Raw genomic sequence first — 13217 nt, forward strand, 5'->3', positions numbered from 1 at the left:
ACGTCCAATCCAAAGCCCTTTGAGAATCACATGGGTTTAGCATTTTGGCTTTTATCAGACAGGCTTGTAGGCAGCTGTTACACTCAAAAAACGCCTAGGTGGAGCACCTTAGATCAGTTCTGCTCTAGCCTCTTATGCAAGTGATTGCTACTGTTTTTAATCTTTAAGTAAGGTTTCAAATTTCACTTTGGACCTGAGAGTTGGAAATAAAAGTGGCAGAAGAGCACTTATGTAACAGAGTTCACCATGGGATCCTGCTCAGCTCGTTAAAAGTCTACAAGAGCTTGGGGTTGAAGCTCCAGTAACTGTAAAAAGCTTGCATTTCCCTTCTATGTACACACATTTTTCTTTCAGAATGTCTTAGGGAGGGATGGCTGGGGCAAGCCTGTGTTGCCTGGATAGAAGATCATATCAATATTACCAACTAGTTAACAATTAAAAATAAGTGCATTCTATTGCTTCTTGACCCTTCTTATACAATTATATTGCTTTAAAACCCACAAAACTACTGTTTAAACTTTATACTCTAAAAATTAAAGAATACATTAAGAGTCTGACAACAAGCCTATTTATGACAATTAATAGAAAAATCTAAGGACTTACAAAACCATACGATAATTTATCAGATGAAACACAAATAATTTTTTGTATATTATAGAACTGATTTGTTTGTAATGTCATGAATCTAGCAAAAGAGTGTTGGGAAATAAATACATTTTATGTTTGACAAAAAAGAAGAGATACCTTTACTAGACAGACTATAAACAACACACTCCCCAAAGGGGTTTATAATATAACAGCAATACTGACATACTTCCCATCTAGAAAATATTTCTAAAGTGAAGCATATTTTATCTTCATTTGATGTAGTAACATGCCCATTCTGTTTATAATCTATCGCAATGAAAACATGAATCCTTGGAGCTTCTGTATACCTTTCAATAATAAAAATCTTTCTCTTTGCTCGGAGTTTGAGATATGAACTGACACTACAATGACTAAAGTAATTTTGAGTGATTTATAGAAGAAAACCCAGTTACTCTGGGGAAGACCACAGATTCAGAAAACTCCCGCTAAGCACAGACGTATCAGACTACTTGGCTGGTGGTCTGAACATGGGTATCATCTTGGCTGTAAACAGCAAGGCCAGCCAGAGACACAATTGTGATAGTGATGAAGCAGCAACTTTTTTCTAGAATGCTTCCAACTCATGCTGTACCCCCCTTATTTTGCCCTGCCCTTCGCTTCCCCATCCAACAAAGGTCTATGCTGAATTCTGATTCCATTCCCACAGGGTATTCTCTCCACTGGGAGAAAGCTCTACTGAGGTGCCTTATGTAAACTGGTTGACTAGAATAGTCTGTCCTGGAATATATAAATTTCAAATAAATCATCAATATGCCCCCCCTCCAAAAAAATCTATCTCTAAGCAGGCTATTTTTCAGAGCCTGGAAGTTAATGACAGCAGGAGTTTAACGTTTCTCCTGTGTATCAGGCTGTTCTTGAGAAACAAACAAACAAACAAACAAACAAACAAAAATACTAGTGAGAAGACCTATTTAGCTTTCAAGGTTTTAGATAGACCCTTTCAGTTTCATTTTCTATGCAACAACCAAGAAGCTTGGTTGAAGAAAAGTTACTTGGGAACAATCACGTGGGAGGGTTAAGGTAGCTTAGGTGCATGAAGGAGTTTGTAGTGGGGAGACATGGCAAGGACTTCTCAGAGAGTAGCTTTCATTTGAACATTTTACAGTATTTATACTTGCTACTGGACTCTTACCATGACCTTTGCAGTCACGAGGGCCTTGCCAAAATCAAGGCACTGTGACAAGAATGAAAACATTGCTTTTCTTCCTCCAAGCAGCTGCAGGTCACCTCGTGAAGAAGGAAAGAGGCCAAGTGAAATATCACCTCTGTGTATCTTTTCTCAGCTTGCACATTTGGACAGCCACTATATTCAACGTCTGTGTTCTACGTCTGTGCTAACTAACCCAGCTGGATGAATAATGACATGAGAGAAGAGGACACCATAAATTCTCTCCTTGTGTTGATTTCCATAATTGACGTAATAGTCAATTAATGTAGCCTAGTACTTAGAATTTTTAGAAACATGGACAATCGGGGGTAAATAAAAGGATACAGTGTTCTTTCTGAGGAAACAACAACCATGTTTTATGTGACAATCTACTAAATTTTAAAAAAAGGACATAAAATTAAGATAAAAGATGAATATTTGCAAATGTATCAAATATATCAAATTACTCATTAAGACATCCATGGAGGGATTGTTATTTCATTACTGATAAAAACTAATCCCTGGAGTTTCTGTGGGATAATTTTCCCTAAAATGTATAAAGGACTTTCATTCTTAACGGACTTAAACTTCCTTACTTTGTATACTTTGCTAGTGGTCAGAGGAAGTGAGCTCATTCTTCACTTACCTGCTGAACTAAGGAGTGGCATACGTGTGTGTTCTACCCTTTCAATAGGAATACGTAAGAATAAGGGGAGGCACACACATAGGCTAGAATGTTTCCAGAAGTATGAAGTATCTCATCCGTAGAGTTTGTCTTTCTTCCTATGGCTGAACAACATCAGCTCTGATTATTTTTCTCATCCTAACCCTGGCTCGCTGAAGCTTCTTAATTCACTTTTCCCAAAAGGAGCATCAGGCCTTTCTTCTCTCTTCTTAATTTCTCTTTTTTTTTTTTTTTTTTCTGATAAGCTGACAATACTCACACCACAGCAGAAAGATAGTAACTTACATTTTACAATCTCCTTAACAGATTTAATGAATTTTGATAGTTCTTTCATTTTTGTGGATGATGCCAGACTTTTTATTTTGAGAAGTGATGACTGACGATCTGTGACTTCCTACTCCGTCTGTCTGCCCCTAATACCTGATCTTTGAAATCAACAAGTTCTCTGTTGCAAATTCATGTAGTGGGCAAGTTGTCAAGTGGCTTGAAGGTCATGTGGAGCAGCATGATCTAATTTTTTGTTTTTGCAACATTCTGTTGGCAATGTGGGGAGACGGGCAGGATGCACGGAAAAGAGGCTGAGATCTGATAGATCACTTGTATGAGGTGATGGGCTGTGAAGATGAAAACTAGAGAATTGCAGTGGGCATGGAGAGTTGGAGAGACATTCAAGAGAAATTTCAGATGCATTTGGATAGGACTTAAAAGGTGACTGGATAGGGCCATGTGGGAGAAGATGTCCAAGAGAACCTGGGAACTCCTAGCTTGGGTGACTGGCTGATTGTAGTATTATTAATTGAAATAAAGAAGATGAGGTTTTAAAAGGAAGTACATAGTTTACTACAGTCTTAATTTGACATAACTGCATAATACTAAGAGTAGTTATCCAGCCAGTGGTTGGATATAGAAATCAGAAGAGAAATAAATCTAAAAGCATAATTTCCATACTTATGGCTTCCCTGAACCAGAGGTTTCATGCATTTCTGACTTCTCAACACCAAGCAAAGTGTCAGCCACCTAATAAGCACTCAGAAAGGATTTGGCGAATCGAAAACTAGCAAATTTCATATGGCTTAAAAAGAGCGCATCTGAGTTTCCCACTGAACTCCTGTGAAGTAAAGCATAATTGGTATCATTATTCAAATAGAGGCCAAATTTTTTCTAAAGCTGTGGCATCAGAGATTCACATGCAGGCCCAATGGCTGTCGCCGCTGTTCTTTTAGGACTCCATCATTTCCTGCATGCTGTTGTTCTGTGACTCTCAAATTACTAAAGCAGAGTAATTTGCCAGGAGACATGGCACATCAGTACTAATATTAAAGCTCGCCAGTTCAAACTGTTTGTTTAAATGCAATTATAAATAGCCTTAAACTGTACCTAAATATAGGTATGGGCTTTTTCCCAGGGATTGAACTTGTTTAAGAAGGTCGATGCATCTTTACTCTGGACAGAGACACGGGATAAAATCATATCAAATACATGCACTTTCAAATGTATGTATTTAAATATAATGAAAATGCAGTACCCAAATCCACCAGCTTTAAATGATTTACTGTGCCAGGAAGAAAACCATTACAACAAATATTTATTGAGCACTGTCTATGTGCTGTACATGTATAGCGGTAGGGGCTTGGGCCACAATGTGATGAAACTGATTAAAATCTGCCCTCCTGTAAAGGTCAGGAGAAAACTAAATAGGAAAAATTCAACACAGAATGATCTAATCCATCACAGGGACTAGCAGGATGCAAGGAGGGGCTTCCAGCCAGTGGCCATGCCTTTTCATAGGAATTGTTTGTCTTCTCAGCATCTTAAGCATTAGTGAAACATCAATGTGAATTAGATGGTTGATTAAAAAAAGGGAGGAATCCTTCAGGAAGAACTGCAAATGGCTTGGAGGCTAGAGAGAACATCGTGAGTTTTAGGCAGTACAAGTGGTTAGTATGGCTGGAACAGAAAGTACGCAGGGTTAATTAAGTACCTGATGTGGGCTTAGGGTTAATTATGCCCATTACGTAGAAGGAAAAGAAGTTAAAGGTCAGCCTGCTAGGCAGTGTAAGGAAGTCAATGAATAACAACAAGACAATCAAACATATCATGACACAATGATACATCATTGTGACCCTTCCTATTAGTTCTAAACTGAAGAGATTTAGATAAAAAACAACTGTGTTTGAGCAACTGACAGACAGTTGCTCGAACATCATTTAATATTTGTATTAGATACCTAAAGTATAAATATATCAACTAATAATATTTAATTAATAATTTATCCATTTAATTATTAGTAATTTATCCATTTAATCCTTGTATTAGATGCCCAAAATATACATACATTAACTAATAACATTTTTTTAAACTACTGCACTTATAATAATGAAGGTGAATTTTCTGGACTTTGTTAGAGACACTGCATGCATGAACAAACTCATTATCATCTAGAATCTAAAATGTACTTTCATATTTCTATCACATAGTCTGTTTTTGCTGTATGAGTATGGTGATCACATGATTTTTTATTCAAACTAGGACATTTTTGAGAGTGAAAGAAGTGTTATGAATAATTATACAAGGACAACAGGCATAAATATGAACCACCCCAGGCAAACCCAGGATTGAGTATGATTCTCATTCAAAATGCATATTTCATTTTAACATATGCTTAAATGATTGCAATTATTTCAGATTTGGAATAGTGTTTTGAAATGGAGCATCCTTTTCTCTTTTAATTAGATGTGTTTTAATCCTCTAATATTCTAAAGTAGGTGAACTACACCTTTTTGTCTTCATAGTTTTACCTTTACATAATTATTTGTAAGTATACTGACTAAAATCACTGGCAGAAAAAGAGAAAATGAAGATGATAAATCTCTAATTTGTGACACGTCTCAGCTGTTAAATGTTCTATCACTTTTTAAAGCAGAATGTTTCTTGAGTTTAGAAAAGGATGCTTCCTTTTACTTTATTTTTCCTTAGCTTCTGAAAAAGAAATTGGGATCAAGTCCAATAAAAAAGAAATCGTGGCCAATGAAAAATGAAGCATTATTAAAATAAGAAAAAGGGAAAAAATGGAGACTTACTATAGAGGAGAGCTATCAGATTGTAGCATTTCAATGGATCCTATACAAAGCCAGACTACTCAGCTATTATTCAAGCAGGTGGCACATTATTATTCTTACAGATTGATATCTTTGCTTATTATTCCCTTGACTGCACACAAAACAAGGTAATTTGCATCTAATAATGTCTGTAAAAACTTCCATTAATAATGTAAAGTATTATTAAAACATAAAAAAAACCCTATGCCTTGTTCTAATTGATTTTTGTTTCTATAATTGAATGGACTATTTCACTATACCCAGGTACAGCAGGACAACTGACTTTGATAATAAAAAAAAAAAAAGAAAATTGATTTCAGGTTTCAAGTGAGGCAGTTTGGAATCAGTGCTTTGTCAAGTTTCTTAACGCCCACAGAGTACAGCACCACAGGAACCCAGGTAGATCGACAGGAGACAATGGGTACACATTTTTGAGTCTTACATAGTCTAATGATAATTTAAAATAAAATAGTGCAAGAAGATGAATCTCACGCATGACTATTTTACACAAATGGTAAAAGGATTCTTTCTTTGTTGAATGACTCCCAAATCCCTACTGAATGAAATCCAAGGAAACTGCAGTGGAACATAAGGCTCGCCCCGTGGTCTGGCTCTGTACCTCATTTCCCAGTTAACTGCTTGCAGCCTGGTACATCATGCCTCCAAGCTTTTGCTTCTGTTCTTCCTTATGTTCAAACATATTTCCCACTTTTATTCGTTAGCCAAACCCTTCCACTACAGCAACATTTAGCTTGGGGGTAATCTCCAGAAAATCTTCCTTGAGTCCCAAGATTGATTTCAATGTCCCAATGTTTTTACATTGCGCTACTGTCAGCAGTTGAACGATTGCATTTGATTTATTCTTTCCCTTTCTAGACTATGCATGCTTTAAGGACAAAGGACCACTAGACAAACATAGAATCTAGCATGTATAATATAATTGGTGATAACAAAATATGTCCTAATTTGAGCTAAAATTAAATATGTCTATATATTATTATTTGCAGTTACACTGACATATAATAAAACCAGACAAATGTTTCTAAGTAACTGCATGTTGATGAAGTGAAGTAAGTATGGCTTTAGCGTAGATAAACTTAAATTTGAATTTAAATTCTGCTGCTTATTACTGATGTAACTTTGAGCCAATCACTTACCCTATCTAAACTTTAGTTTTCCCATTTGTACCAATGAGTATGGTACTAAGGTTGTGGCTATAATTTAATGAAAAAATTATATGAAACACCTTGTATGATGTATATGATCAGTAAGCTTCCTTACCTTACTTCCTTCTCCTTTAACACTTTTAAAATTAAAAAAGAAATGCCATAGGGCTTCATATCTATAGCTATTTTTCCCTATGTGTAACTATGAAAATGTCATACAATACACACTAGACTCACTGTGTGTCCTTGCTATACCGGATAGAATGCTCTTCTACCAGCCCTCATCTATACTTAGTAAATTCATATACTTCCTTCATTGCTCAGCTCAAGTTTTACCTTCTCAGTGAAGCCTGTAAAATTAACTGACAGATCATCTGGGTTTTCATAGTACCTTTTAAAAGATTTTATTACACTGTATTAGATATAATTAAACCAAAACTGTAATGCCAAATGGATTCCCTTAACTTTCAAAATGTTTGTGGGCTAGGATCAACTTTCAAAATAGAGAAAATAATGAGACATACATTAAAATAATTTATGGACAAGCAAGATCTTTTCTTTGCAGGTTCAAAAAGCAACAATATTTTTAAAGAAGCACATTATTAAAACAAAAATATTTAAACCCAGGCACATTTTAAATACATTCATTGGTTAAGCTTTTGTGGTCAAAAACTAAATCCATTTAGTAAAAAAAAACAAAAACAAAAACAAACAAACTAAACTAAACTAAATGTTAGAAGATATAAGAAATTACAGTATGTAGAATTACATACATTTGACCAGGGCATTTATTACATATAAAAATAGTCAGTATTTGAATAGCATTTAATATAAAAAGTTATATTAAAGAAAAGGAACATAGTGTATTGTCACTGATGTACCTCACTTTTTAAAGAAAAATTGGCTAATTGTAGTGCAAATTAATTTTAATTTTTATAACATAAAAGCTCCTACGGTAGCCTCTGCAGGATTCTTTGATAAAAACAAGAATGTTAAAGCATTAGTTATATTTATAAATACAAGCACATTTAAAAAAATTAGTTAAACTTACCTTAATAACCAAATCAAATTTCTGGTGAAAGTCTCTATTTACTGGCTCCAGGAGACTAAGTTCTGCAGTCCTAGGATGCATATGGAAAAATCGTGGGTAATCCTCAGGAGTCCCTGAAAGACATTAACATTTCAGCACATAATTGAGAACAATAAGTAATATGTGTATCTGCTATATCTATTTCCCTTCATTAACTGAGGAACAAAATCACAATTTCATTAGTAAATTAAATTTTAAAATTATGCAGTCTAGGAAAAGCAGATACAAATGTGGTGTATAATTTATTAGTTTATGAGTAAGAGGATGACGATATTTCTTGTTTGGATGATTTCCCAAATACCCTTTATTAAGTGAACTCTTCAATTAATTTTAAACTTCATCATATAAAAGAGATATTAAGTATATAGAGAGCAAATTTTGAATTATAAAACTGTATTTTAATGCTACATAAATCTTAATTACAGCCTGTATGGTCTTTCAACATATCTTATAATAAACAATGACGAGTAATTTGTACCAAATATCAAGTTGCTTGGAAATTAAAATGGGCATATCCTGGTCCAGCTGGATAAATATTTTTCTTAAGATAAATATCCAGCTAATTATATAAATCATATTAAATAAAAATATTAAATAAAATATTTTGATGATATTTGAAGTGTAGAGAAGCTATTTCTTAAATGTAGACATTTTAGTGAGTTGAAATACATTTCTTACAGAAATTTCCATCAGTTATATCATCTTCCTTTGTATACTGTTAACATTCTTTTTCTCAAAGTGAAGATAAAGTAGAGGTGAAGTCATATAACTGCAGAATATATGCATTTGGCAAAACAATAATGATAATAAAATAACATGGCTGTCAATTATTGAATCTTACACTGTGCTAAATGCTTTATGTAAACAATCATTAATAACTCTATAAATCATTCCTATTTCACACAAGAGGACTTAGGAGATTTCCAGTATTAAATAACTTGTCCTAAGCCAAAGAGAAAATGCAAGACAGAGCTTGCATTCAAACCCAGGTTGACAGAACCCAAACATATCAAAAAATGGGTTAATTGCTATACTCCTTTTCTTCAACTCTGAGACAAGAAGGGAAATTTTCCTGGAAATTATGTGAGAGGGAAAAGTTTATGCCTGTAAAATAGACTTGAAAATCCAGAAATAGTCAAAATTGCACATGAAAATGTAGCATATGATAAAGGAGTCATCTCAAAACAGTAGGAGAAAATAGATTTTTGAATAGGAGCATTTACCTAATAGGAGAGTCATACAGAAAATGATAAAATTGTATCTATTCTTCATATAATATACTAGAGCAAACCCCAAATGGAGAAGATATTCATGCACAATAAACAACATAACAGTACAAGTTCTAGTAATAGATGAAAACATGGATGAATTGTACTCTAATGTGAAAATGAGCATACCTTGCCTAACTATGGTTCAAAATAAAGAATCAATGATGGAAAAGAGATATAAATTTGATGGCATTATGAATTTGCATGGCAAGACACAATAAACAAAGTAAAACCACAGGGGACAAACTAGGAAAAATATTTGTATTTATGTCAGAGACAAAAGCTCGTGTCCCTAACGTATGTAGATTTATAAATTAGAAAAGTAAAAGATCAGCAATATATTTTCAAAGGGTTGGGCTAGAAAAAACAGATAGTTCACAGAAAGAGAAAGGCAAATGACTCTTGACCACACACAAAGATATTCACCTTTATACAAAAGAAGAAAAACTCAAATTAAAACCATACTGAGATTCCATTTCTCTCTTGTTCAATTAGCAATGGTCCAAGGTGGACACTGTACTCTATTGGTGAGCCTGTGAGAAAACATGCACTTTCAAACATTTCTGATGTTATTAAAAGAGTATTACAAAATCTATGATGGACAGATAGCATTAATCTACCAAAATCATGTGAGTGTTAAGGGATTCTGGGAAGATACCAGAGTAGGAAGCACCAGGAATATATCTCCTCACCTAGAAACAATTACACTGGCAGAATCTGTCTGATGTAACTATTTTGGAACTCTAGATTCTGCTGAAGTCTTGCAAAATCTAGGAGAAGGGTTGGACCATGAATTGTGATTAATTTCCATCAATCACAATTCTTAACACAGTAACAGTTACCCCTCAGCCCTTTGGCAGGCAGCTGTGCACCTGTTTCTGCAGCAGCTTGCACACTGCTTGTGGGAACCTGGGTGAGCAAAAGGACCCTTTTCTACAAATATCAGACATCTGTGCTCTGATGGGCGAAAGCTGCTTCTGATCACAAAGCAGCAGGCAGCCATTGTTGTTGCATCTCCCCTCACTGTTGCAAGCCCCTCCCCCTAGACTGAAGTGACTTCCACGGGATTTAAAGGGTCAGCATCCTTTTTCCCCCTTTTATTTTTCTATTTTTTTCCCCTTTGAAAGACTGACATTAAAGACTAGAATATTCAAAAACAAAAGTAAATTAGAAAGGCACTATGTATGCCCAGGAAAAGGCATATACTCAGAAAAAACCTAAGGAGACCTTAAATTTATACCTCAGACTAATCCTCAGCACAGAGACAGACTATAAAAATAAAAAGTAAATAAGTAAACAAACAAAACAAAACCCAGCAACACCTGAGGAAATGGGAGAATCTATTTCCAGAACTACCCCTTTATTAGATTTAAATTTCTAGTTTTTAATCAAAAAACACAAGATGTGCAAAGAAACAGGAAGGTATGGCCCATTACAAAGGGGGGAAAAATAAAGCAACAGAATCTGTCCCTGAAAAACACCTGATGGATGCCTTACTAGACAAGGAAATTAAAACAACTGTCTTACAGATGCTCAAAGAACTAAAGGAGGACATAGAAGAAGGCAAATAAGTGATGTATGAACAAATGGAAATATCACTAAAGATATAGAAAATCTAAAAAAAGAAGCCATAAAAAATTCTAGAGCTGAATAGTACAATAACTGAAATGAAAAATTCACTCGAGAGTTTCAAAGGCAGATTTAAGCAGGCAGAAGAAAGAATTGATGACCAGGCAGAAAAAGAAGCCAAATGAGTTTAAATACAGGGCAATGGAAATTAGAGAGTCTGAGAAATAGAAAGAAATAAGGATTGCAGGAAAATAAACAGTGCCTAATGGATTTGTGGGACACTATCAAACAGATCAATATACACACTGTGGGAGTTCCAGAAGGAAAAGAAAGAGTAGAAAAAATATTTGAAGAAATAATGCTGAAAACTTCTCAAGTTTGATAAAAAAAAAAAAAATCAATATCAGCATCCAGGAAGCTCAATGAAATCCACATAAGGTGAATTCAAAGAGACTTACACAAAGACACATTCTCATCAAACTCAGAAGACAAAGATAGACTCTTGAAAGCAGCTAGAGCAGAGTGACTCATGACCTACAGAGGAACCTCAGTAATATTAGCAGCATATTTCTCATCAGAAACTTTTAAGGCCAATAGGTAATGGGCTAATTTATTCAAAGTGCTAAAAGAAAAAAAAAAGTCAAAAAAGAATCCTATATTCAGCAAAACTGCCTTTCAAAAGTGGCAGAGAAATTAGCACATTTCCAGATAAACAAAAGCTGAGAGTTACCGCTCAACCTGCCCTGCAAGAAATGCTCAAGGGAATCCTGCAGGTTGAAATAAAGGGAAAACAGATTTTAACTCAAAACAGAAGAAAGAAATAAAGATGTCAATAAATACATGGGTAACTATAAAAGCTAGTATTATAATAACAACAATTTATAACCCTGCTTTGTGTTTTCTACATAATTATAAGAGGCTAAATCACTTGTAATTATTAGTTTATGTTTTCAGGCACACAATGTAAAAATATATAACTTTATGATGTCATATGAAAAAGGTAGGTACTGATCGAAAAAGGAGCAAAGCTTTTGTATATTCCTGAAGTTAAGTTGGTACAAATTCAAATTAAAGTGCTATAATTTGAGGATGCTAAACATAATTCCCATTGTAAAGACAAAGAAGATAGTTATAGAATATATACAAAAGAAAGTAAGACGAATTTAAAGATTTCACTTGAAAAAAATCAACTAAAAACAAAAGAAGACAGAAATGCAGAAAATAAGTGATGGAAAAGCTATGGCACATTTGGAAAAAAAGCAGAAAAATGACAGAAATAAGGACCTCCTTATCAGTAATCACTTTAAATGTCAGTGGATGAAATGCACCAAAGACAAGGATAACAAAATGTGTAAAAAATGTGATCCAACCATATGCTGTCCGTAAGAGATTCATTTTAGATCCAAACACACAGATAGATTGAAAGTGAAAAGCTGACATATGCTACAATATGAATGAACCTTGAAGATATTATATTCAGTGAAATGAGTCAATCATAAAAAGACAAATGCTATATGATTCCACTTATGTGAAGTACTCAGAAGAGTAAAATCATGGAGTAGAGACATAAAGTACAATGGTGGTTGCCAGGGGTTAAGGGAAAGTGGGGAATAAGTAAATATTGTTTAATGAGTATAGAGTTTTAGTTTTGTAAGATGAAAAGAGTTCTGGACACAACATTCTGAATGCATTTAACACCTCTTAACTGTACACTTAAAAATGGTTAAGATGGTAAACTTTATGTGTACCTTACTATAGTAAAACAAATTGGGGAAAATCTTACTAGTATTTACTTTTGACCCAGAAATCCCATTTCTAGGAAATTTGTACATAATAATAATAAAAGACAAGTAATCACCTAAATATACATCAATAGTGGTCTGGTTGAATAAATGGTGATACATCCTCAAGTGGATGATAATTCAAATATAAAAAATGAATGCTGAGTATCTTCATCTGTCACTATAGAGTTATTTTCAGATGCATTAAGTGAGAAAGCGATTTGGAGAAAAGTGCACATGGTATGATAACTGTAACATACTATGATGTGTACACATAAAAAGAAGGGAATATGTGTATATATAATAAAATAATTATGTATATATGAATATATGAATATCAGGAAAAAAAACAAAGATAAACTATGACATTAAAAATTGGTTACATGAGGTTCAGTAGTAGAGCGTGCTTGGCATGCATAAGGTCCTGGGTTCAATCCATAGCACCTCCATTAAAATATAGATATAGATATAGATATAAAGATACAGATATATATAGTCTAATTTCTGCAATGACTTATAATATGTGTGTAGTTCTAGACACCACAGGCTTGAAACAGAATTACTTGAATTTTCTTTACAGACACCATTTCTAAGTAGGATATAGCATCATATTTTTAAAACTGTCTAACGTCTGTAGGTGGTTGTGTTGCTATACATGTGTACATACACCCAGGCTGGAGGCACTGGGGTGGGAAGAAGTTGAGGGTAGAGTTGAATTTCAATGAATATTCTCAAACATACTTCAAAAGCGATCCCTTCTTCATT

General features: G+C 34.2%; 1 protein-coding gene across 3 annotated transcripts in view; it reads right to left on the reverse strand.

The window, feature by feature from the left end:
• The window catches only part of PCDH15 (protocadherin related 15), a 721184-nt gene that overhangs the window by 255569 nt on the left and 452398 nt on the right, over positions 1–13217 (reverse strand). For all 3 annotated transcript variants that reach the window (XM_074374029.1, XM_074374028.1, XM_074374030.1), the window contains exon 10: positions 7796–7908. In XM_074374029.1, the coding sequence (XP_074230130.1) occupies positions 7796–7908 (113 nt within the window). The remainder of the gene's footprint in view (positions 1–7795; positions 7909–13217) is intronic.

This window comes from Camelus bactrianus, chromosome 11 (assembly GCF_048773025.1).
Source record: "Camelus bactrianus isolate YW-2024 breed Bactrian camel chromosome 11, ASM4877302v1, whole genome shotgun sequence".
Lineage (NCBI taxonomy): Eukaryota > Metazoa > Chordata > Mammalia > Artiodactyla > Camelidae > Camelus > Camelus bactrianus.